At 45.4% G+C, this 26,671-nt stretch overlaps 1 protein-coding gene across 6 annotated transcripts in view; it reads left to right on the top strand.

Annotated features, from left to right (window-relative positions):
* ASCC1 (activating signal cointegrator 1 complex subunit 1) overlaps window positions 1-26,671 on the top strand; it is a 60,651-nt gene that overhangs the window by 22,789 nt on the left and 11,191 nt on the right. For 4 of the 6 annotated variants that reach the window (XM_026651014.2, XM_026651017.1, XM_026651018.1 and 1 more), the window contains exons 7-10: window positions 2,284-2,403; window positions 7,355-7,479; window positions 9,002-9,081; window positions 11,171-11,262. In XM_026651014.2, coding sequence (XP_026506799.1) covers window positions 2,284-2,403; window positions 7,355-7,479; window positions 9,002-9,081; window positions 11,171-11,262 — 417 coding nt within the window. The remainder of the gene's footprint in view (window positions 1-2,283; window positions 2,404-7,354; window positions 7,480-9,001; window positions 9,082-11,170; window positions 11,263-26,671) is intronic. The other 2 variants (XM_026651015.2, XM_024201873.3) reach the window with 1 other exon arrangement.

Here is a 26,671-nt window from a genome sequence, read left to right on the forward strand (position 1 = left end):
CCCTCCTTCCCAGGGGCCTCAGAGGCGCGTTGGCCCCTTCCAGGAACAGCGTGAGGCGTGGCAGGCACACTTACAGCGTGCAGTTCCTGGTCGGCGGTGCAGCCTTAGCGTTGCTGCACCGCCGACCAGGAACTGCACGCTGTAAGTGCCGCTCTCGGGAGGCCGCACCCCAGGCCCCAGCTCTGAACCCCCTCCCAGAGCCAGCACCCCAAGCCCCTGCCCCAGCCCTGACCACTCTCTAAGCCAGCACCCCAAGCCCCCCTCCTGCACCCAAACACCCTCCCAGAGCTTGCACCCCTCACGCCCTCCTGCACCCCTGCCCCAGGCTCAGCCCAGAGCCTCCTCCCACACAGCGAATCCCTTGGCCCCAGCCCGGAGCTCGCAACCACTCCCGAACCCCAGCCCGGTGAAAGTAAGTGAGGGTGGGGGAGAACAAGCGATGTGGGGGGGGATGGAATGGGCCGGGCTTTGGGGAAGGGGCAGGGTCTCGGGGAAGAGGCAAGATAGATCCTGGGTTGCCCTTAAATTCAAAAAGTGATCTTGGGCATAAAAAGGTTGGAGACCACTGTTGTAGTAGTTCTTGACATGGTAAGATATCAGTTGCTGCTTTTCACACAGTAAATATTGTTTTAAAATACAAAAAACTCTCCCTGTAAACATACCTTTAAAGATGTGCAAAATTGTTTCTTACAGTTCTGTGTGACGGTCACCCTGTAGAGAGGACCAGCCACAAGGTCTACACATGGCTTAAGTTCCCTTTAGGGTTCAGGGTTTTTTAACTATAGCAAGGGCTTATATGAAAAGATCTGAAAGGTTAGTCCTTTATATGGAACCCTTTAAGAAAACTCAAATAATTAGAATATGGATGAATAGCTATTTTGGGGTAAAATGTAAAGCCAGATGGTTTGAAGTGGCTAAAAACATAATGTTCTCTGAAGGGGAATTTCCCTATTTGGATAAAAGAATTTTTTAGTAGACTTGAATATATATTAATCCTTATATAATAGTGAAGAGGGTCACTCCCTTTATATATTTTCTCTATTTTAGGTTGTCTCCACTATATGAACTCTCAACACATGGGCAGAATAAATAAAAGGATACCATTTTTGTTTAAATATCTAATACACTTTCAATCCCCCAAAAGTCCCAAATTCAGTCACTGAAGGGAAGAATTTTATAGGTTTATTGCAAGCAAGGTCCTTTCTGAATAAAAAAAAAAAAAAAATATTTATAGCTGTTTCTGACACACAATTTCAAAGTGGGGCCTTAATATTTTGAGGGAATTAATGATGATTATTCTTAAACAGGCATTTTTATGAATCTTATGGGGATTATATAATGGCATCAGTCCATATGCAAAACTTCCCCAACTTAGAGTTCTGTTTGTACGTTGATGATAGAGTATGGGTTAGTCTGTTTGTTGATCTCTTTTCAATTATAACATCAGATATCCAGTGTACAATATAGGTCTCCATTTCAGCTCTCCAATGGCATTTTCATGTGTTCTGAGGGTTCTCAATGCTCTGTAAACTTTTCCTCTGAGTATGTCTGTTAGCATGCAAGCAAATGGAGCCACCATTCTGCACTCAGCAATAATCTACACATAGCCAGGGACACTCTAGAACCTGGCTTGTTAGAAGAGAGAATGTTGGTCAGGGCCCTGTTAGCACCTACTCTCTCCAAAATACTTCAAGATAAATACGGAAGAGACCACAGTTCAAGGCATCCTTGAAATGACAGCAGGCTTAGTAACGAAGGACCTACCATTTTATTACTGGACCGAATATAATGGGATATAAATCAAAGACCTATTGATGCTTTAGTCCATTACTTTCTGTCCCAGAAATGAGCGCTTAGCAACTGAGCCATGCTGAATTGTCGTCATGAGAGAGGAAGTCCATGCATGGGGCCTGCAGAGTCAGAGGGCAAGGCTTTCATTCTGGATACAGCAGGCACAGCTGTGAAAGGAACTGGCTGCTTTCCAGCACTGGCTAGGTTCTGGAATGAAAGTTGGATGTTATGTTCTTGGAACTGCTGCGTTCCTCTCAGCATAACAAAGAGGGAAACTGTATTAGTGATTTGGCCTGTAATGGTATTAGTGATTTGACTCTGGCTAGCATTTTTACAAGCATTGCTGCTTGACTTTTGTAGTAGTTGTGGGAGCTGCTAGTAAACTTGAATGAGGGTAAATGTAGCTTAAACAGTAAAACATGCATTCATCTACTTTTGTATTCAAAATTGATGTTTTTTTTTTTAAATATCTTGGAACTTTTTGTTTTTTAGCAAAACTGTTGGAGGCAAATCCCTGACCGTGGAGGTGGCAGGGATAGAATACATGAATGATGACCCTGCCATGATCGATGTTCTTTATGCAAAAGTTCACATGAAGGATGGATCAGACAAGTGAGTTCCCTGTGCTTTCCCTCTTTCATTCCACAGGGGTATGCAGACAGTACCTGAGGAGGCAGAAATAATGTAATGAAAGCAAACTTATTGTTCTCTGAGCTGATGGGCAGTGCTGGAGAGCTTCACACTAACAATAGAATCTCAGGGTTGGAAGGGACCTCAGGAGATCATCTAGTCCAACCCCCTGCTCAAAGCAGGACCAATCCCCAATTAAATCATCCAACAGATTTTCCCCCCATATCCCTAAATGGCCCCCTCAAGGATTGAACTCACAACCCTGGGTTTAGCAGGCCAATGCTCAAACCACTGAGCTATCCCTCCCTCCCAGAAGATCCAGAAGATGAGGTGGTACTGCTTTCTAGCCCAGTGGTGTTAAAGCTGTGATGTGTTTGGTCTTTAGATTGATTGTTGGTAGTGTTGCAGACAGATGTCATTTGTTTTTAGCAGTCTTAATAGTTGAATAATGGAGTCAAGCAAGGCTGAGCTCATGCTCCCCTGTGCTGGGTAAGGGAAACTATGATAAGCAGGGCAGAAATGATGCTCATGGGATGGTACAGTGCGCAAGATGACTTGTTCCCAAATACCCAGCTCTCCGCCTACAGTCAAGTCCCAACGAAGTGTATTGATCTGATCACACTGACAGACTCTGCAAAATTAAAATATTCCTAAAACACTAGTATGTTTTCAGTTCTTATGGTTGTGAAAAAAAACATGCCAAGTGTGACCTTGAACCAGATTGGTTGTTTTTCTGTGTCTGTAGGCAACCTGAAACTTTACCTCTTAGCGGAGTATGAACTGTCCTTATACTTATAAGTGTTAAATGCTGAATCCTAACAATGTCAGTTTGAATTTTAGTATTTTTAACCATCATTTGCTGATCACATTATAGAAAATACCTGATGTAATGGCAAGTAAGGTAATGTTGGGGACAGCCTTTCCCCTTACTTTTGAAAAGTGCATTGTTGCACCATCCTTTTCCTTAGAGCCCTGTAGAAAGGGGGTAGGAGACACATGAGTTCCTGTGCTTTCCGTGCTCGTGAGAGGGGTAGGGAGACAAGTTGCTTTAGCTTTCCATTTCCTTGAGGCGTCACCTTTTGTCATCCTTCCTTCTGTAAGTGGCTTTCCTCCTCGCTGCAGTACAATGGAGAGCCAAAGAGGGGAGCTGGGAAGGAAGCACAGTTAGCAGTTAGGGAGAGGAGGAAGGAAGTTGGTGCTGAGAAGGATCTTGGGCCAGAGAAGGGGATCTATTCTTGTAAACTCCCTTCCCCAAGGAGATGAAGAGGGCCTGTCAAAATTTTTAAGGAAGCTGGATTGAGGTAGGAGCTGGGATGGAGTATAGGCGGTGCCAGGTTTACAATGGCGCCAGTGGCTCCGTGGAGCCAGGCCTATGCTCAGAGGGGGCCACAGCCTACTCCACTCGTACTGCGCCCCGAGACCCCGCTCCTCCCCCCGCCCACCACTTGTTCCTCTCGGCCTGCCTGCCGGCTGGCCGAGGGCTCCTCTACACCCCCTGGCCCCACACCCCTGCTCCTCTCTGCCCCCTGGCAGGACCCCAGTGCACCTCTGGCTCCAGGCCTGTGGGGCCCTGCCTGTCTTCCCAGAGCTGAGCCACCTGGGACTGGTGCAGAAGCCTGGCCAGTCTCAGTGTGGGGGGCTTGGCTGGGCCCCTCCAGGCAAGTGCATCTTGAGGGAGCCCAGCTGGGGCAGGCCTTAGCCTGGCTGATCGCACCACTCCTGAAGGGACAGAGCAATTCCTGGCCCCGGGACCAGCCCTGGCTGCACTACCGGCTCAGCCCAGCAGACACAGTCACCTCCCAGTAGGGCCGGTGAGTGCAGCTGGGAGGCAGGGAGTGGGGGAGTGGGTCTCTGGGGGGGCGGGGGGGGGGGGGTGCTGGGCTGTGAGGGGGCAGGGAAGATGTGTGTGTTGGGGCAATAGGGAGTGGGGGTTCTGTGAGGGGTGCTGGGCAGTTGTGGGAATGTGGGCAAGGGAGTGCTGGGCAGGGGTGGTGTTATGCAGGGTGCTGTGCATTTCTGGAGGTGCGCTGGGCATAGTGGGTCTGGGAGGGCTCTGGTCATAGGGTGTTGGGCAGGGGGGTTTTGTGGCAGGGGCCCGCCCCCCCCGAGGGGAAGGGGCATGCTGGCATCACAGGGCCACTGTACGTCTGGCAACTGCCGGTTTGTAAATAGTGCCCTCTCACTGGGCTGGGCGGAGCGGGGCCACCCCTGTCATGCCATGCCCCTGGCTGGCCCCTCGGTCTGGGGACTGACCTCCCTGCGCTATTCTCCATTGCCTCAATGGGGGCCCACAAATATGTTTGGCGATAGGCCCACAAAAGGTTATCTGGCCCTGAGTATAGGGTGAGAGTAAAGCTCAGAGCTGGGAAATTGAGAGTTACAGGGTGGCTCACCCTTTAGGGGTTGTAGGAACCACGCCTGGGGGAGAGTCAAAGAGCAGGAGTCAAAGGGTGGGTGGGTGGGAACAGTCTGTATGTTCACAGAAGTGTGTCAGCCTGGGTGCTTGAGGTGAGGGAATGAAGTGGGGCTGTGATGGTCACAGGAACCCCTAATGTGATTGAGCAGAGGGAGGAAATAAAGCCACAGTTGGTTGCTGGGAAATGTGACCAAAATGTGGGGAAGCCCAGAGAATGGCAGGGTTGTATTAGTTTTCGGGAGAAGGGGACAAACACTAAGGCTGCAGTGAAAGTGGATGTTGCAGTCATGGCAGCACCTCTTACGTCTGCCACGATGTGCAGTACAGCACTGGGAGGAGAGGCCATGGGAAGCCTGACTTATCCGCACAAATGAGCTGTTATGGAGGAAGCCAGGCAGCTAGCCCTGAGGGAAGGGAACGAGCTGGCCTGTTACAGTGGCACTCGGCTTTCACACACAACCCTCCCCCTTCAGATTTGAAGTCTGTTCTGCAGATAGAAAAGGAAGGAAAGACATTTATTTTCTTGGAAGATCCCTAAAAATTGCCCACACTTCCTTTTTCATCCTGAAACTTCAAAGGATGCTTTTTTGGCCAGTTGGTCACCTCTAAGTAGTAGTAAATGGAACTATCCAAATCCCTCAGTTTTGCTCTGATTAGAGAGACTGCTGTTGAATAATGCCAAGCGCCTCTTCTCCACTAAGAGCTGATGATGCTGATTCAAGTGGTGGTACTTTCTGCCCTGAGAAATATGTGGCAGTACAGAGTATTGCTTCTCAGCTGCAAGGCTAGTGCTGGAAGAGGGATTTAACGAGGATAAGGGTATCCACATGGTTTGCTATGCCAAATTAGACCCTTGGTCCAAGTTTGGTATCTTGCTTCTCGCAATAGCCAGTAAGTGAACCACAGAGGAAAGTTTACCTTCCTATTTCCTCCCATTCCACATAAGGCACCTAGCTAACTGTACTATGCTGTACGTGGCGATGTCAAGGGTGGAGTTCCTGCCTGATCTTCGCATGTTCTTGATCAGCTTATGCTATAAAGCAGATTTGATTTCCCTATCTTAGCTTGCATAACCATAGGTGGTATTAGATACAAGAGCCCTTCTGCATCTATACTGGCTCAGCCTAAGAGAGATCATGTTCTGATGCTTCCCACATGGCAAATACTCCCATTATAATTCATTCTAATTTGTTATATTTCCTTGATTAACTTTATAACATAATAAAGCACCAGTTTTACTTGAGCTGTTCCCTGTTAATTTGTTTTAGTATTGTCTGTAATGATATTCATTTAATCTTTGTCATTGCTAATTGTAAAAATCGCTGATGTAAAGCCAGAAGGTAAGTGACTAAAAACCATGACAATCAGTTTGAGTGTGTTGAAATTATCATATGACCAGTGGAAGCGTATAAGAGGCAGCACAAAGCCAGTAAGTAGGCTGTATAGTTAAATTCTGAGGGCTCAACAAGTGATATTTGGAGTTGGTTCTAATACTGCTCTATGTCTGTCTTCCTGATTGGAATTGAGAGACCCAGGTTGTGGCATCTAGTGGTGAAATGGGGAACTATCGAGTGAATTGTATTCATGGACATGGATGGTAACCATTTAGTATGCTTATATCTTGTTTTAATGCAGGGGTCGGCAACCTTTCAGAAGTGGTGTGCCAAGTCTTCATTTATTCATTCTGATTTAAAGTTTCGTGTGCCAGTAATACATTTTAACATTTTTAGAAGGTCTCTTTCTATAAGTCTATAATATATAACTAAACTATTGTTGTATGTAAAGTAAATAAGGTTTTTAAAATGTTTAAGAAGCTTCATTTAAAATTAAATTAAAATGCAGAGCCCCCTGGACTGGTGGCCAGGACCCGGGTAGTGTGAGTGCCACTGAAAATCAGCTCGCCTGCCGCCTTTGGCACACGTGCCATAGGTTGCCTACCCCTGTTTTAATGGATAGGAACTTTGGGTTGTATTGAATGCTCACTGCCTATAGTGTGGTGAGGCATTACTTATGTTGTGAAGGGCGAACAGTATGAAAAACCTGCAGATATTTAGAAAAATACATCCTTCAAATTCCAATATAATCTACCACATCAAATCGTGTAAATGTCCTAGTATGCCAATGTCCTCTTTTAATGAAATATTTGTAACAGAAGTTATTATCCAGGAGCCTTTGCAAACAGCCAGAACTTTTATATTTGTTTCCTTATTTGCATGAGCGCTCCTTTTTCCCTGTCCCCTCAGACATTACCAAAAAAGAAACAAAAAACTATCCTGTCTCTAAATACAAAAGCAACTGAGTAAAAACAAAAACAAGGAGTTAGTCTTGCCTGGCAGGATTTTGATTAGTCTGTTATCTTTCCAATAGAGTTTCACTCAGTTTTTCCTCTTCACATATCGAGACTTCATTTTACACATACACTACCCTCTTTTGGACAAGAGAGTAAAAGTGGCCAAAACAAGTATTTTTCTCTTGGCTTTGTAAAGTCCTATTTCTTCCCCCCCCCCACCTTCTTAGATTACAGCTAATAGCTGATAGACTCATGGAGCAGTTTGTGACCTCTGGGCTGATGATGAAGGAGTGGGATAGGGTGAAACTCCATGCTACCATCATGAACACTGTCTTCAGGAAAGACACAAATCGTGAGTATCTTTAGAACCCTTTGGAAAATCTGAACTACAGTAGTACCACTGAACTGGAAGTGCTGTGTTCCCTGGTATTGTGTGTCTAGGTATTGCTGCAGTTCACTTCATAGCATTCATTGGCTCTGGGCCAAAAGATAATTGATTCAAGTCCTACACTAGTACACTCATATACACTGCCGTTGCATTCAAGTGCAGTAATAGCAGGTGTGCTGCATTATTATTTGACCTTCAATGAGAAGTTAAACCATGGCCCTATATAATCATCTCTGGGGGAGAAGTTAAAGATTCCATATGACTTTTGAAAATAGTTCCATTGTTTTCATCAATATTCCCTTTCTTGTTAAATGAGGTTCTGCTGTCCAAGGCTGAATATGAGCTATTGCTGAGTGCCTAATGTCTGCTATTTCTGCCAAAACAGTATCTGCACTTGCAGGCTGTAACTTATTTCTTATCTAACTCATTACTTTATAAAGCACTCTAAGATGGCTTGCATATGGAAGATGCTATGTAGTAAAATCAGACCATAGGGGTGTCAATTAGGCATTGAAAATTAGTGGAATTTTTTTGACAGTTTTGGCCTTAATCTTCCGGTGCCTGAGTTCACCGGTTATAAAATGAGGATAGTAATACTATCTGTTCTCAGACAGGTGTTCTGATGATAAATTCATTAATGTTTGTGAAGCACTCAGATACTGTGGTAGAAGCACCATAGAAATGTCTATGAGGAAACAAATAACTTTGTATTCAGTGCAGCAGGGTTTGGATGGTCTATGTTAAGTGAGGCCTTGGACCATACATTAAATGTTGATAAAAAGAAATATTGAATAACTATCCTTCACTGAATGAGGAAGAGGTATCTTATGGAAAAAATAGCATGTGATCACATACTTAAAGACAGTATTATTGTGCATACACACAAGGTTGCAGTTCCTAACATTTCTGGACATGACTGCAACCTTAATGTTTGTTTAATGTATTTCTTTTGTTTGTGTGTTTTATTTTTATATATCTATCTATATGTGTGTGTGTGTATGTGTATATATATAAGTATGTGTGTATGTATATACATATATATATATATACTTATATATATAAGTATATATATATATATATATATAAATAAAAGTGCAGGGACATTTCTCAGAGACCAGTCCAGATTTTCTAGATGCTGTCAAGAATGTGCTTTGCATTATGATCATATACGCAGTAAGGTACTTTGTGGTATCCCAGGAGATGCATGAGCTTGTCATTGCTGAATTTCTGACAGGCCAGAGAAATTGGAATCTGCTTTCCCTGGCTGATTCTATTACATTGTGCTGTCAGCCTTACAAAATCCTCACAACAATATTTGTGATTTGGGGTGTTTCCTTTTTAAATTAAATTGCAAATTTTGCTTACATAAAAATGAAGCGAGACTTGTGTACTAAATGTTTTATTAACTGGATACATAGACTTTAGAGGGGGAAGACAGTGCAAAGTATCGTCCTATCTGAAGTTCTCTCTCATGACTTTTTCACAGTTGAAGAGCAAGATAATGCAACTACAGGCAAATCATCTTTCAAGGAACGGGAGACATTTGATGGCCGAAATATACTGAAGGTCAGTGCTAACTGGACATTGTGACTTAGCTGGGTTGTGGTACTGTATGTACAAAATAAGGTGAAACTTCACTTAAAAAATGTGTGTGTGTTGTGTACTTGATCTCCAGGGGAAAAATGTATTTTAAAAATAAACAAATCTAGATAACTAATAATTGGAAGTATTGTGGTATTTATACACGCCTTCTTAAGGCCAGTGAGATTTTAGAACAAAGAACGATGCATGTGGAAAAGATACTTAATAGGCATATATGTTGTGGTTTATGATAACAATGCTTACCCTTGGAGACTTGCACCCATATTTTTCCATAGGTCAGAATAAAAAATTACTTTGTTGCTCTTGTAGTCACTAGTTAATACTCCCATCAGTTAAACCAGTTGTCACATCATACATTTTTATCATGAATTTTTGCTGAACAAAATAAAAACATCCAAGATTGGAATAGCGGGGGGAGGTCTCAAGTCAGGATTGAGAGCATTGGCAGTAATCTGAGAGAGTCCAGGACGGGCATACCAGACAATGCAGGTTTTAGCCAGTGAAACCCCCAAGAGTGTGAGGACGCTGTGGCCTTAGGTTTTAGGTAGGAATCAAGACACATCAAGGGACTTGTGGGCATATGAGGAGGGAAGAGCTACTGGGAAATCATAGCAGTTTTTTGTTTTGCAGGATCAGTGTATAATTTCATAGATATTGGTGTTAAATGGGTAGTTTAATGAATGGTGGCTTAAACACTGAGAGGGGAGTATCTGCATCCCAGATGGCAGAGGACAAAGGGACAGTAAATGAAGTAAAGCTACTATTCATCCCAAAATGTTGTGGATATTGCATCATGACTCAGCTTTGCCGTATATTGAAGTGACATACATTGAGGCAATAAGAACACAACCATTGCATTGCTCTTGATGTGATCTAAGATTGTGGTGGGCTCCCAAAATCCTAAAGCTGGCTCTAAAAACAGAGGCTACTGCATGTCAGAAGTGAGGTGTACTGGCATGTCCAAGGGGGAAGCTTCCAAGGTACCAGGCCACATTATGCCTAGCTTAAACCACATTCCCAGTCCTTCATTACATAAACATTAAATTTGTCCTCAGATTTTAATGAGAGAGAGAATCCAACTATCCTTTTTTCTTTATATTTTATCCAAAAAACCTCAATGCTTTTTAAGGAATAAAAGATGCTCCCTCTGCTTGCCCCACAATTTATAGATTGCTACACCACTGTGTCTTAGGGACTGTCTGCTCCAGTGATGTATGGTATGTAAAAGCAGGGAAACACATCCAGTCTACCACAAATGTCTATTTCTCATTCTGCTGCACTCTGAAATATGAGACAGTGTCTTTTTAAAACTCCCAATTGATTTGTACTGTTTTAGCAAGAAGAACTATTGGCTGTTGGAGCATGAAAAGACTGTTGATAACTACTTCAAAGCAAGTTTGTTGTAAGAAATGTTGTCATTCTCCTCTATCCCCATCACATTCCTGAACCTGGTCACTCAGTATTTCCCTTTTGTCAGCCACGTGCCTGTAGCAACATCTGTTGGCACTAATTCATTCTATGACTCATAGTGGGCTGCAGGCTTTTCAATAGTAGAGCTCTGCCAGAACCAGCCATCGATCTAGCGATGCATTCCAACTCGACCTTGCAGGGATGTGCTGGTTCTCTTCCCACATCCCCACTTCCCTCATTTCATATACATTATTTACACTCTTCTCCTCAGGAGGTTGCCCTTTTGCAAAGCGGCTTCATTAACTTCTGAAATAGGATCTGAATGACAGACTGATAATTAATATACTGCCACTACTCATGCTGGTATTCCAGGGCTATTCTGTTGTCCAAGTGCAGTGTGCTATACAAACTTTCTCTTTTCCATACTCCCCAAACTTGATCCTCAAGCATTCTCTGAAATTATTTGGTTTGATAGCATTGTTTTCATAAAGGAAGTTGGTAAGCAGAGTGGGGAAATAATACTATAGAAATGAGCTAAATCACCACATTGGAAAACTTAGTTTTATTCTACCCATCCTAGTTTTCATTGGGCAAACAATACCACAGCACTGTTCATCATAAATGACAGACTTTTGTTCGGTAGAAGCCAAAGACTGGAGTATTAAAGGATACTGCAGGTCTGGATTGTGGTTCATTGTCACAGTCATATGGAGACTCAGGACATGAATGGCAGGGGTAAGTAAGTCAAGGTTGATGTGTGTGCTTGCAAAGAACTTGCCTACCTCTAGCTAGTGTATTTAATCTTACTTCCTGAGGAAATATTTGACAGTCTGTACCCCTGTATTCACCCTGGCGCACTATTGTGATAATTTTTGTACAAAGTATGCCTTGTAAGGTATCTTTTGAAAACTCAGAATGTGCTGGTCGGTAGTGTCCTGATAAAATATGTGGCAGCGTATGTAAAGTTATAAGATTCCACTGTATGGTGTTACTAAGACTTGTTTCAAGTCTGGGGCGTGTTCAAACCAGTTCCTCTGAGACAGAGGGCAAGCTGACACCTCAGCCAGGTATAAACAAGGTCAAATGGGCCATCACCTGTTAAGTGGCTATTTATTGGCAGGAAAGGGGATATGGGAAAAAATCTACATCTTGGGGAACTTCTACACTTAAAATCTGCATCGGCGCAGCTGCAGTGCTTTAATGTAGACGCTCTAAGCCGATAGGAGAGAATTCTTCTTCGAGTGATTGCTCATGTGTATTCCACAGTAGGTGTGCGTGCTTGCCACGTGCACCGGTGCCGGAAGTTTTTCCCCTAGCAGTACCCGTAGGGGGGAGCGCCCCCCGTAACCCCTGGAGTGGCGCCTGCCTGGTGCGGTATAAGGGGAGCTGCGCCCCCTCCGGATGCCGTCCATGCCCGAAGCCCTCCAGGCGGCCCGGGACGTGTTGTCCATGCCGGTGCCTGGAGCGCCGCCAATGTCGGCCCCACGCTCCAGAGGCAAGCCTCCGCTGGGATCTCCGCAGTCGCCCCCGGCTTGGTACCGGTCTCGGTTGAGGGAACGTTCCCGATGCCGATCACCGCCCAGCGTCCGGTCACGGCAGAGTCCACGTGGATCACCCTCGACGCCAACCAGACTCTTGGGCTGGGCTCCATCTGGCCAGGACTCGCGGCACCGGTCCTCTTCAGAGAGCGGATATCGACGGGACCACGGTGGACATTGTTGTTGGTCGTCATCCCGGAGAGGGTACAGCAGTCAGTCACGGCACGGTCATCGATGCCGTTTCTGCTCGGGCTCCTGCTGCAAGTCTCCGCTAAGGCACCGCAGCCCTGGGTGTCGATCGCTGGCGCCTCACCGTTGCGGGTCTGCCCGTTGAGGCCATTCGCGGACCAACCATTACCGTCGGTACCGGTCCTCCCTGTCGAGATCGCGGTCCCGTGACCATCGCAGATCCCAGCACTGCCGCTCCTCCTGGTCAAGAGACAGCAGCAGATCCTACATCAGCCCGGTCTCCATTTGTGGCCAGACCGGCCAACCTGGGCAACCGGCCCCGCCGGTGCAGTGGCACTGAGTGTCGTGGCCGGCCCAGTGGTACCAGTGGGCACCATGGCCCCCGGTGGGAGCTCGCTCGGTGGCAGGAGCTTCGGAAGCACCATCGGCCTCCCTCTTCCGACCCTTGACAAAGGAGTTGGTGGGACGATTGTCCTCGGTACTGTGCCTGGAGTCCGACCAGGTGGTGGATCCTCCGGTGCCGCCCAACACCCAAAGCACCGCACTGGTCTCTTCGCTCTGCCCAGAAGAGGCGATTGCAGCCCCGCTTCCCTCCATCCCACAGGAGGACTTCAGGGCCCACCAAGAGCTCTTAAAGAGGGTGGCAGCAAGCCTCCACCTCCAGGCAGAGGAGATGGAGGAGCCCTCGGACTCCCTGTTCAATGTGTTGTTCCCATCAGCACTGGGTAGGGTGGCCTTGCCGCTCTATGAAGGGGTTGCTAAAATTTCAAATGCTCTGTGGCAAACACCGGCCTCGTTGGCCCCTATATAAAAAAAGGCAGAACGCAAGTACTTTGTACCCACTAAAGGGCATGAGTATATATATATACCCACCTGGCACCCAACTCCCTGGTGATCGAGTCAGTCAACCACAGGGAACAACAGGGTCAGCCAACACCAACCCCAAAGAACAAAGACTCGGAGGCTGGACTCTTTCGGAAGAAAAAATTATTCGTCCTTGAGCTTCTAGTTACGAGTGGCAAACCATCAGGCCCTCTTGGGTCAGTACGCATTTAATCTGTGGGGCTCCCTGCCTAAATTTGAGGTCTCCCTCCAGGAGCGCAATAAGAAGGAGTTCAGGGCGCTTATGGAGGAAGGGGCAATGGCAGTTCGGGCTTTCCTGCAGGCTGTCTCGTCATGGCTCCTGCTCTCCGGGCTCTCCAGCGAGGTGCAATCTTCCTTGCAGGGTCTCCCGTTTGATGGGAAAGCTCTGTTGCAGAGGAAACAGATACAAGGCTGCATGGCATAAAGGACTCCCGCACGACCCTCCAGACCCTGGATCTCTATGTCCCGGCTCCGGCAAAACCTAAGTTCAAGCCGCAGCAGACTCCGACCCTGGCCACCCTCCTGAAGTAAGAGGCCGCCCATAAGAAGCAACGGGACTATAAGAGACGCCCTCACAGTCGGTCTCGGCCTGCCCCCCAGCCTGGACCCTCCAAGGGCAAGCAGGTGGGGAAAAGGCAATTTTGACGGGATGCTCGGGGGCAACTTGCCAGTCCTCATCAGGGATCCAACCCCAGTAAAAAGCAACCAAAAGTCCTGTGGCACCTTATAGACTAACAGATGTATTGGAGCATAAGCTTTTGTGGGTGAATACCCATGTGAATACGCATGTGAACCCAAGAGCATCTGACGAAGTGAGTATTCACCCATGAAAGCTTATGCTCGAATACATCTGTTAGTCTATAAGGTGCCACAGGACTCTTAGTCTGGATCTGTAAAAAGCAATAAACACTGCCACCCCTCTGATACTTAACCCCAGTAAAGCTTCCCTTCTCCAACCAGTTGTATGCTTTCCTTCCGGAATGGTCTTGGCTCACTTTGTACCGATGGGTCTTCAACACCATCTCCCAGGGTTACACGCTCCAGTTTACCTCCTCCCCTCCCAACCACCTCCTGTCCCTCCTGGGGGACCCCTCGCACGAAGTTCTGCTCGAGCAGGAGGTGGGGCGGCTCCTAGGACTAGGAGCGATAGAGGTGATGCCCGAGGAGTTCATGGGCAAGGGGTACTACTCCCGTTATTTCCTTATCCCGAAGGCAAAAGGGGGTCTCAGGCCCATACTGGACCTACAGGGTCTGAACCAGCACATGGTGAAGCTCAAGTTTCTCATGGTCTCCATGGCCTCCATCATCCCCTCCCTGGATCCCGGGGACTGGTATGCTGCCCTCGATCTACAGGACGCGTACTTCCATATCCACATATTGGAGGGGCACAGGCGCTTCCTCCGTTTTGTGGTGGGACAGAATCATTACCAATTTACGGTCCTCCCATTTGGACTGTCCACTGCCCGCAGAGTGTTTACAAAATGCATGTCGGTGGTAGCGGCCTACCTCAGATGGCGGGGGGTACAGATATTTCCCTATCTGGACGATTGGCTTGTCAAGGGCACCTCCTGGTCGCAGGTGAGGGATCATGTGGCGCTCCTCCTGTCCACGTGCACCGCCTTGGGCCTACTGGTAAACAACACCAAGTCCACGTTAGTCCCCGTCCAATGCATAGTGTTTATTGGGGTGCTCCTGGACGCAGTGTCAGCCAGGGCTTCCCTCCTGCCAGACAGGTTCGAGACCCTGAAAGGTCTCATCGACTCGGTCACAAGGTTCCCGGTGACAACAGCCAGGGTTTGCCTGCAGCTCTTGGGTCATATGTCGGCGTGCACATATGTGGTCCGTCATGCCAGACTCAGGATGAGGCCCCTCCAGCTCTGGTTGGCCTCGAATTTCTCCCAGGCCACGGACAGGATGGAGAAGGTCCTCACCGTGCCGGATGCGGTGATTACCTCCATGTGATGGTGGTCCACCCCGAACGACATGCTCCAAGGGGTCCCGTTCAGGGACGGGGCCCCGTCGCTGGAGCTGGTGTCCGATGCATCGGACCTGGGTTGGGGGGCCCATGTGGGGAGCTTTCAGACCTGAGGCCTGTGGTTGGCTCAGGTTCTGACCCTACACATAAACATCAAGGAGCTCAGAGCGGTGCGGCTGGCGTATATGGCCTTCCGCTCGCACCTGGAGGGCAAAGTAGTCAGGGTCCTCACAGACAACACGGCCTCGATGTTCTATATCAACAGGCACGGACAACACTCCTCTGCCTCGAAGCCCTCAGGCTGTGGGACTTCTGTACAGCCCGCAACATCCACCTGAAGGCCTTCCACTTACCGGGCGCCCGCAACGAGAGGGTGGATCACTTGAGCAGGGACTTCTCCTTGCAACACGAGTGGTCCTTCCACCTGAAAGTGGCCCACTGGGTTTCCGAAGGTGGGGAACTCCTCAAGTGGACCTATTCGCAACTCGACAGAACTGGCAATGCCCCTGGTTCTGCTCCGGAGGGGCCTGGGGAAGGGCACTATCTCTGATGCCTTTCTCCTGTCCTGGTCAGGCCGGCTTCTCTACGCCTTCCCCCCGTTCCCTCTAATCAGCAGGGTCCTGGAGAAGATAAATTCGGACAAGGCCCAAGTCCTCCTGATTGCACCAGCATGGTCCAGGCAGTATTGGTACGGGACCCTCACGGGCCTGGCAGTAGCTCCGCCGTGGCTGTTGCCGCTCCGCCCGGACCTGCTCTCACAGGACCAGGGCCGCCTCCTCCATCCCAACCTAGCGGCTCTTCACCTTGCAGCGTGGCTGCTCAATGGTTAGGTGGAGAGGAAAGGACGTGCTCAGAGCAAGTTCAGCACGTCCTCCTCGGAAGTAGACGGCCCTCCACTCACCATGCATATTTGGTGAAGTGGTCCCGGTTTGTAGGTGGGTGGCAGACCAGGGTGTCTCCCTGGTGACCGCCCCGATCCAGCTTATCCTTGATTACCTCCTCCACCTGAGGGCCCAGGGCCTGGCGCCCTTGTCCGTCAAGGTGCACCTGGTGGCCTTATCGGCCTTCCATCTGCCAGTGCAAGGACACACGGTGTTTTCCCATGCTATGATTGGCCGGTTCCTTAAGGGTCTAGACCGTTTTTTCCCGTATTCTAGACCCCCAGTTCCACAGTGGGACTTAAACCTGGTGTTGGCTCGTCTCATGGGGCCCCCGTTTGAACCACTGGCCATGTGCTCCTGGTCTCACCTCTCATAGAAGGTGGCCTTCCTGGTTGCAATCACGTTGGCCAGGGGAGTCTCGGAGCTCAGAGCCCTGACCTCCAAACTGCCATACACAGTCTTTCATAAGGACAAGGTCCAGCTCCGCCCACACCCCGTGTTCCTCCCAAAGGTGGTCTCCGCCTACCACATGGGTCAGGACATTTTTCTACTGGTCCTGTGCCCCAAGCCTCTCACATCCAGTGAGGACCGCCACCTCCACACGCTTGACGTGTGGCGGGCTCTGACTTTCTACCTTGAGCGGACTAAGCCATTCAGAAAGTCCTTGCAACTGTTTGTTGCCTCGGCTGAGCACGCGAGGGGCTAGCCGATTTCCACTCAGCGGCTTTCCAATTGGATCACTTCGTGCATCTGTTCCTGTTATGAGCTGGCGGGTGTTCCCCCGCACCCCATTGTGAGGGCACACTCGACCCGGGCACAGGCCTCGTCGGCTGCCTTTGTGGCCCACGTCCCCATTCAGGACATTTGTAGGGCCACCACGTGGTCGTCGGTTCACACGTTCAGCTCGCACTATGCGATCGTCTCCCAAACCAGGGATGACGCCGGGTTCGGCAGGGCTGTCGTCCGTCCTGCAAACTTGTGAACTCCTACCCACCTCCAACAGATATAGCTTGGAATCACCTATTGTGGAATACACATGAGCATCACTCGAAGAAGAAAAGACAGTTACCTTTTCCGTAACTGATGTTCTTCGAGATGTGTTGCTCATGTCTATTCCACATCCCGCCCTCCTTCCCCTCTGTTGGAGTTGCCTGGCAAGAAGGAACTGAGGGTGGGGGGAGCGCACAGCTCCCCTTATACCGCGCCAGGCAGGCACTACTCTAGGAGTTGCGGGGGGCGCTCCCCCCTACGGGTACTGCTAGGGGAAAACTTCCGGCACTGGTGCACATGGTGAGCACGCACACCTATTGTGGAATACACATGAGCAACACATCTTGAAGAACACCAGTTACGGAAAAGGTAACTGTTTTTTCTCCCATCAACGTGGTAAAACCGCCTCCCCAAGAAGCTGTCCTGCTGACATAGTGCTGTCTACACAGGGAGGGGGTTAGGTTTGTTTAACTACATTGCTCAAAGGTCTAGATTTTTTTCAAACCCCTGAGTGATGTAGTTATACCGATATAGGTCTATAGTGTAAACCAGACCTTAGCAAAGAAACAGCATAGGGTTCTTTTCCATGGAGACGGCCTGGCACACTGCTCCCAGCTGGAGAAGCTTCTCAAAGGAGGGAGAGGGCTATAAAAAGAAAGGTGAAACAACCCAAAAGGTCCCTCCCTTTCTCTCTGCCCACGGCATTCATGACACCTGAAGAACAAAGGAAGCAGCATTGGAGTAGGGAAGAGATCCTGACTGAAAGTGGTTCAGTCAGTAGAACTGTTGAAACATGTAGTGAGAGAAACTGCTTGTAATTGACACTAGTTTTGTTAGGCATTAGTTGCATTTTACTTTTATTTTCCTGGTAACCAATTCTGACTTTTATGCCTCATTACCTGTGTTAACTTAAAATCTGTCTCTTTGTAGTTACTAAGCTTGTTTTGTTTGGTTTTATCTAATCCAGTGTGCTTGAATTGAAGTGTTTTAGAAAATCCATTTGGGATACAGGATTTGTGCATATCATTTCTATTAACAAAATGATGGACTTGATGTGAGCTTCTATTGTCCAGGAGAAGGCAGAGCAGTACAAGATGCACATTTCTGGGGGGGAAAAATCTAGGACTGGGAATGTGCTGGTTTCACAATGCAGTGTAATTCAAGAGTGTCTGGCTGCAGCACTCCTACAATATAGCTGGGAGTGACGTACATGCGGGAGGCTGTGTGAGAGAAGACCAGGAGTGGTGACTACAGCAGCAAAGCAGTGTAAAGGGCACACCACGTTAAAGGGCTGAGGTGACTCAGCTGTTCATCAGTCTAGATTGTACCCTGGGCATGTCACAATATTAATAATTTAAAACATTGTTTTCCCACCAGTTTTGAGAGTTAAACATATCATTCTTATTAGCATTAATAAGGATTAGCAGTGTCAGTACCATCCTACCCTAAACAGAAGATAGATCTCTTAGAATGAGTGCATTTGGAAAATAGTTACTTCCATTTTGAAAAGCATTTTAATGAAAAAGGCTCCCCACTCTAATTGATGCCAAGAGCCCAGTTTGATAAACATTGGTCTGCCCAGCAGCCTAGTGTTTAATGCCCTATACTCACATGCTAGATACCCAGGCTTTATTCCTGTTCAGTCTGTTATTCTTAAAGGTACAGTAACTCCTCACTTAACATTGTAGTTATGTTCCTGAAAAATGCGACTTTAAGCGAAATGATGTTAAGCGAATCCAATTTCCCCATAAGAATTAATGTAAATGAGGGGGTTAGGTTCCAGAGAATTTTTTTTCACCAGACAAAAGACTATTTATATATATATATATATATATATACACACACACACACACACACACACACACACACACACACACACACACACACACACACACACACACACACAGTATAAGTTTTAAACAAACAATTTAATACTGGTACACAGTGATGATGATTGTGAAGCTTGGTTGAGGTGGAGGAGTCAGAGGGTGGGATATTTCCCAGGGAATGCCTTACTGCTAAATGATGAACTAGCAATTGGCTGAGCCCTCAAGAGTTAGCTCTCACACTCTACAAGCAGCAGGAATGGAGGGAGGGGAGAGAGCATCGCAGACAGAGACAGAGTGTGTGTGTGAGAGAGATGCGCATTTCCCCTTTAAGTACACTGCCTTGTTAATTAGATCAGCTTGCTGAGACCTCAGCTGCTGCCAGCAAGCTCCCTCCATCCTGAGCCCTGTTGTGTATCCCCCCTGCTCTATGGAAAATGGGGTAAGTGGGGTGCAGGAGCAGGGGTGAGGGGGACACCCTGACAGCCCCCCTCTTCCACCCCTCCCCCACGTACAGCAAGCAGGAGTCTTGGGGAGCAGCTCCAATGCAGAGGGCAGGAGCAGCACATGGCAGTGTGGGGAGAGACAGCTGTAATTGGTAGCCTGCTGGGCAGCTGCTGCACAGGGAACTTAGGGGTGCGGGGAGCTGATGGGGGGCTGCCAGTCCACCCTGGTTCCAAGCCCCCACCAACTAGCTGCAACAGGCTGCTCTTCCTGCAAGCAGTGGACAAAGCAGGCGGCTGCCAAACGACGTTAGAAGGGAGCATTGCACAACTTTAAACGAGCATGTTCCCTAATTGATCAGCAACGTAACAACGAAACAACATTAACTGGGACGACTTTAAGTGAGGAGTTACTGTAGTAGATTGCTTCATAAGGAATACCTTGCATTACCTCATAGAGAGAACCTTCAGTAGCTCTTTATGGTTGACAGCTCTGGAAGGAGTTAAGTTGAGCCCTTTTTGATTGGGAGAATGATGCTGAGATAAATACTAAGTTCTAAATAAAATAAAATGGAATTTGTGGCTAGCCATGTTCAGCAAGCAACACACACAAGGTCCAAGCACTAAAGTGCTGAAATTGTTCAAAGTCAGTAAACATGCAAAGACCATGTTGGTCTTTGGTGGCATAAATCTGGTCAGAAAGCAGACCATAGGGTAGTTTAAGAAGATTAAACATGCAAATATATAATGGGTATAATTTGCTGGTACATCTGAAATAAAGAAGGTCCAAGATAGGATGCAAAAACATCTAGATTCTTGTTGCATGAGAATTGAGTGGGTTTTTGTTTTGTTGGTTGGGGTAGTGGTAACAAAGGAGTAATTGTAGTTATCTTTAAAGAAGATGGTAACTAACTTTGGGTAAGTAAATAGATTAACCTTGACATATAAATTATATTTCTGTTGCGTATTAATAGGTACATAGGCAAAAAATCAAAGGAGACAGTTGGTGGGATGCAGCTGTGAAAAATCAACTGAATCTCATCAGAAAAATTAATCTCTAAAAAGAGTAAAAGAAAATAAAAAGATAATGGAAACTACGAACCAATTTGTTTAATGGCTAATCTCTGTCATGGGCAACATATTTGAAGTTATGATAGAGAAGGTTAGCCTTGTGCTCTTTAAAGACTTCTGAAAGCATGCTCCACACCTCGACCCTCTCAAATTTTGGAAGGCACTTCAGATTCTTAAACCTTGGGTCGAGTGCTGTAGCTGTTTCTAGAAATCTCACATTGGTACCTTCTTTGCGTTTTTCAAATCTGCTGTGAAAGTGTTCTTAAAACGAACATGTGCTGGGTCATCATCCAAGACTGCTATAACATGAAATATATGGCAGAATGTGGGTAAAACAGAGAAGGAGACATACTATTCTCCCCCAAGGAGTTCAGTCACAAATTTAATTAACGCATTATTTTTTTAACGAGCATCATCAGCATGGAAGCATGTCCTCTGGAATGGTGGCCAAAGCATGAAGGGGCATACAAATGTTTAGCATATCTGACATGTAAATACTTTGCAACGCTGGCTACAAAAGTGCCATTTGAATGCCTGTTCTCACTTTCAGGTGACATTGCAAATAAGAAGCAGGCAGCAGTATCTCCCATAAATGTAAACAAACTTGTTTCTCTTAATGATTGGTTGAACAAGAAGTAGGACTGAGTGGACTTGTAGGCTCTAAAGTTTTAATTTTATTGTTTTGTTTTTGAGTGTAGTTATGTAACCAAAAAAAAAATCTACATTTGTAAGTTACACTTTCACCATAGAGATTGCACTACAGGTGAATTGAAAAATACTATTTTTTTGTTTATCATTTTTACAGTGCAAATATTTGTAATAAAAAATATTATAGTGAGCACTGTACACTTTTGAAAATGTAGAAAAACATCCAAAAATATTTAATACATTTCAATTGGTATTCTACTGTTTGCAGTGTGATTAATCGCGATTAATTTTAATAGTTTTCTTTTAGTTAATCGTGTGAGTTAAATGCGATTAATCGACAGCCCTAATTGTAAGGTCTTCTGGGCAAGGACTTCTTCTTATTGTATGAACAGTACCAAGTGCGGTGAGGCCCTGATCTCAGTTGGGGCCTGTAGGTTCTGCTTTAATACAGATGATTAAATAGTATGTTAAGGGACTGCATCTGCCTACATTTGAGGGGGAAAAAAGATATTTATTGATTGATAAACAAGAACTAATTAAAAACACATCTTGCCAAGTGAATGTGATAGTATTCTCTGCTATAATTTTATGTTGGTGGCCAAGAATGTGCAGTGGACATAATATGCAGTATTTGGATTTCATTAAGGCATTGAATATAGTACCACATTAAAAAAAATGTATTATGAGATAGGAAAAATAACTGCCTAGGTAAAAATACAATAACATGGATTAACAGCTGCCTGACTGACTGTGAATAGAATAATAATAGTACCACCTCCAGATAGGGAATGTTTTTCATGGTGTTCCACAGCAATCAGTGTTCGGACCTATACTGTTTAGTTGTTTTTTTAATGATCTTGAGGAAATAGACTCTGTTTCAAGTTAAATTTACAGACAATACAAAATCAAAGGGATAGGAAATATACATAAGGAGTCATCAAAACTGCGGAACAGTCGGAAAAGATTAGAGATTTTTCGTTGCAGTCAGCAAGGTGACACACTATAAATAAATCCAAAGTAATACATTTGGGGAGAAATGGTAACCAGTATAAAATGAGAGAGAACTATTTAGAAAGTTTTGAATCAGAAAAAGACAGGATAAGAGAAAAACTGAACAGAAACCTGTAATGCAGCATTATTATATTGGGGGGTGGGGCGGGAGGAGTGGAGCTAGTACTTTCTCAAGTATATTTAAAGAAGAATCAAAAGCAAAATTTCAAAGACGGTAATGCCACTTTGCAGAGTACAGAATATTGCATTCAGTTCTGATCCTTGCATTATTTAAAGGATACTGAAATGCTATACTGGATTTAAAAAGGGCAATTAGAATGACACTAGGATTGGAGGACAGTGTTGAATATGAGACCGTACAAAAGTTGATCTACAATCTGGGAAAAGAGTTAAATGTAGGTCACTGTATAAATACTTCCATTGAAATAACATCCGTGAAGAAAAAGGCTTTTACACATCATCTGAGTATGGCAAAACAAGGAGTACTGATCTGAAGTGGAAAATGAGAATTCATATTAGGCATTGAGAAAAAATTTTGTTTGAGTTGTCAGTCATTAAAGTAGACTAAAGAGGAAGTCACTGGAAGTATTCAGAAAAGCTGAGACAAGTCACGTGAGGGGAAAATATAATGGATGAAGGTTGTACTAGCTAGCCTGAGTGGTCTTTAGCTTTGCTATGTGATTTGATGACCATGTGTCAGTAGACCAGGTATCTGACTTTCAGCGTTGCTGAGCACCCTCTACTTCTGTTGACTTTAGTTGGAGTTGAGAGTGCTCCGCAATTCTGAAAATCAAGCTCTAGGAATTCAGTAGCTCTCCTTCCTGTTTCTTCTTTTCCTTGCCCATCTCCTCCTTGTTACTCCAGTGGACGTCCCATCTCTTAGTTTCCCTGAAATCACTATTCTGCCATAGACAGCAATCACCAACTTCACATCTTTGGTATTCAGGAGATGGTTTTCACCAGTAACTGTCAAGAGTTGAATTACAATGGTTCCTTAATAGAATACAGAGACATAGTGTTGAAGTACATGAGAAAGAACAAGTTGATTAGGAAAGGGAGGTGGTTTATCCAAAAGGCGTTTGGGTCCATTTGTATTATAATTTCCTGAGTCTGTATGAATTAACTCAGTGATTCCTAGGCTGTACTCTATGGACCACTCGTGGTCTGAGTAGAGTTGGCTGATCGTATGCTGGTGGCAGCTGCTCCTTGTTTCCAGTTGCTTCTACGGGCATTCAACCTCTTTATTGCAAAAATAAGCATAAACAATTATGGAAGCCGCTGGAAATGGGTCAGCCTAGCTGCATATAAGCATTTGCTGTAGTATGTACAGCGTGGGGCCACAAGGATGTTGCATAGTTGTTCTCGATTAGGAGGAGAGGTGGGCTGCAGGTGACCTCTGTTGGTAAGAGGTGGGCCACGCTTTGGAAATTAATAAGTTAATTCAGGAGTTGTGAAACTTTTTCAAAGACATGTTCAACCCTGTATTCACCAGTTTTATGTATAGTAGACTTTAGAAAGTTAGCAACCTGTAAATGTGCAAAAGTCTGGTGTTTTCAAAGACAACTAGTAATTCAGTTAATTCTGAGACACACTTGTATTTATTTGTTGATTTGCAAAGTGCTTTCACCATAGCAGCTAGGCCTTATTTATATAGTTGAAGTGCATTTATTTTATAAACTGATGGAGAAAAGAGAGAATCGGAACCTAAAACAAATGTCTTGCATTGCGCCCTGAACATTGCAAGATTTGTGCTTGTGAAGGAGAGTGAATTTCAAAGGGAAAGGCCTCCACTGAGAGAGCCCGTCAGCTGGCCCCAAAGAGTCTTGCCTTACGAAACAACAGCAAGCACCTGTCAGATTAATTTAACTGTCATGATGCAGTATGTCTGACTGACTACCTTCCCATTGCCCCTAGCTTATGTATCACACACTCATCGTTGATGCAGTCATCCCACAATTTCACAATGAACTGTGATTTCATAGAACAGCAGTTGAGGAGAAGGAACCATCTGTTACATTTCCAACCAGCCTGTGAATTTTTCACATCTACCAGATACTAAAACATAACTGGGAGATAAATAGAGCCTGAAGTAGTGTCTTCGTCATCGTCTTCTTCCTTTTTTTTTTTTTTTTTTAAAGTAAGATGGCAATGGTAAGAAGAAGGTCCTAAATTGCTGTCAGTAATCGTTGGCCTCTCTGTGAACCAGACTCAGTCCTCAGCTGTTCTAGTAATCGCTGTGGTGGAAGCAGCCAAATTGTGGAGATGGTTCTATGCCGACTGCTTTAAGCTATATCAGCCCCTGTAACAGCCCTAAATCCCCTGCATGCAAGCTGGGGATCACTGAAGTCCTGTGAGTACTACAACCACATCCTCCTCAAGGTGGGGCGGGAAGAGAGGTGGCATTAATTTAAATATAAGTTATGTGGCAGATCCCCTGCATAGCTTTGAAAAAATCTCAATCTTAAAGCTGTATTTAGACACCTAAATAAATGGTGTATTTTTCAAAAGTGTGGAGCATGCTGCAGCTCCTATAGACTTTACTGGATGCCGTTGATGCTGAATGTTTTTGAAAATTCATTCATTCATGTATCCAAATGTTGGCTTTGCACCTGTGTTTAAAATGTTGGCTACTATATTATCTATACCGACAGTATGTTTATGAGTTTTGGGATTGTTGCATGAAATTTGTGCACAACAGCCAATGTTATATAGTGCTTTCTTATTTTTATAGCAAATATTTATTTCTTTGCTTTTGTATGTGCTTTACTTTGATCCAATAAAAGAAAACTTTAAAAAAATCACATACGGTCCACAAATTCTACCCCCCCATTCTTAATAAGTAAAGATAACTTTCCAGTAAGAACTGATTACATGTTTAGTGCTTTAAAAGCCAAAGCATAGCTGATTTAATAAGAGGTTGATTTTAATTTTGTTTCCTTTTATTTAAGAAAATATATAAGTAGTTTTGTTTTGCGCTGTGGTTTACACTGAGACTTTTTTAAAAGCTCAGTTGTAATAATTTCATGTTTATTTGCTTTGTTGCAAAACCACTTAATAGAATTGAGAGAAAAATGAATGATGAATTTGTGATAAATTATGGTATTTGTATTTGCATTGTATATAAATTGGGAAAATAGTGAATGGATTATTAGAATTTTTATGACGCTAGACGTTCTACCACACTGAAGTCCATATTGCTTCATTGTATCTGTGATAAAATATGTACATGCATATATTCTACGGCCACTTCAGAAATCTAGGATGCAAGAAATAACATTTAAGGGTTGTTCATCACCTTATCGAGAGCATAAGGATTACAGTGCATGTCACTGGGGAAGAGGGAGTGGGTCAGAGCCAGATGTGTGCTTGCAGAACAAAACAAATGATCCAAATATCTATCTGACATGTTTGTTCTTTGTCTTTCTGATTTTGAAGCCCTGGTGTGAGATGTGCTTGTGAAGGTAAAATGCCTTCCCTCTCTTCCACTCCCAGTAATTTTTTTTCTGTGCTTGCTGTGGAACTCCTCTGGAGCACATCTTAATCATAGAACACCTGTGCAATAATTAAGCGTTTTGTTCATCATCTGGCTAGCATGCCTTAAAAGCCATTAAAAGGGAGCAGCTTTCTAGTTTTGACAGAAGGTGGTGTGCATTATAAGGAGCTGCCTCTCTGGATCAGCACCTGTCTGCCTGCTCTTTCTGCAGTCCTTCTACATTATTGCTGGAAAGCTTCCAAACATCATTAAACCTCTGTCAGATAATCATTGGGGTAACAGAGCCCGGAGTGAATAATAACTAGAGTAAAATCATTTTTGGCACTGAAATGCTTCAGAAAACATATTTTGAATGTGAAAATAGAAAGCTGTTAATTGAACAAACTTCCCAGAATTTGACATGTTGCCAGGTTGTATGTTTGATTGCAAGTTTGTATCTTTTCTTCCATGTGCTAATAGAGAATTTTTAACTTCTAGAGTAGGAGTGGCCAAACTTACTGACACTCCGAGCTGCATACAATAATCTTCAGAAGTTCAAGAGCCTCAAGACACACACAACCTGCCCTGCGGAGCGGTGCTACTGGGGCATGGGGCCAAAGCCCTTAGATGACGCCACCCTCCTCCCCCTCCCTGCAGGGAAGAATCCCCTAGTCCCACCACCGCTGCAGGGCAGGAGCCCTAAGCCCCCACTCCCCCCGCAGTCTGGCAGGTGGAGAGCGGGGTGGGGGGTATGTGGTGGGCTCAGCGAGCCGCACTTAACTGTAGAAGAGCCGCATGTGGCTCACGAGCCACAGTTTGGCTACACCTGTTTTAGAGGATTAAGTTGAAATTTAGGTTTGGTCACAAATGAAATGAGTTTGGCTTTCTCTCAGCATAGTCTTGAAGGGCATTTGCCCAAAATTTACTATTACTGGCAAATTCTTCTCTAGACAGACTTGATAGGAACAGCAGGAGTGCAACACAGAGCTAAGAAGCAGTTGCAGATCTGTTTGGGTGTTCCAAGTGGAAAAGGTGAGTGATGCAAATTAGGATTGAGGTGCATTAGACAGCTCAATGGGGGCCCAGTACTGGAATAGCAGGGTGTTTACGTGAAACACTTGAGGTTCACTTGCAGAGCTGTGTGGGAACAGATGGCAAAGTGCAAGCTTGGTGCTTCGCAAAGCTGTACTGTATTTAGAGCTGTCTGTTGCACACATTCATGAACTCTAAAATTCA

Source organism: Terrapene carolina, unplaced genomic scaffold (genome assembly GCF_002925995.2).
Source record: "Terrapene carolina triunguis isolate 2854851 unplaced genomic scaffold, T_m_triunguis-2.0 Scaffold95, whole genome shotgun sequence".
Taxonomy (NCBI): Eukaryota; Metazoa; Chordata; order Testudines; family Emydidae; genus Terrapene; species Terrapene triunguis.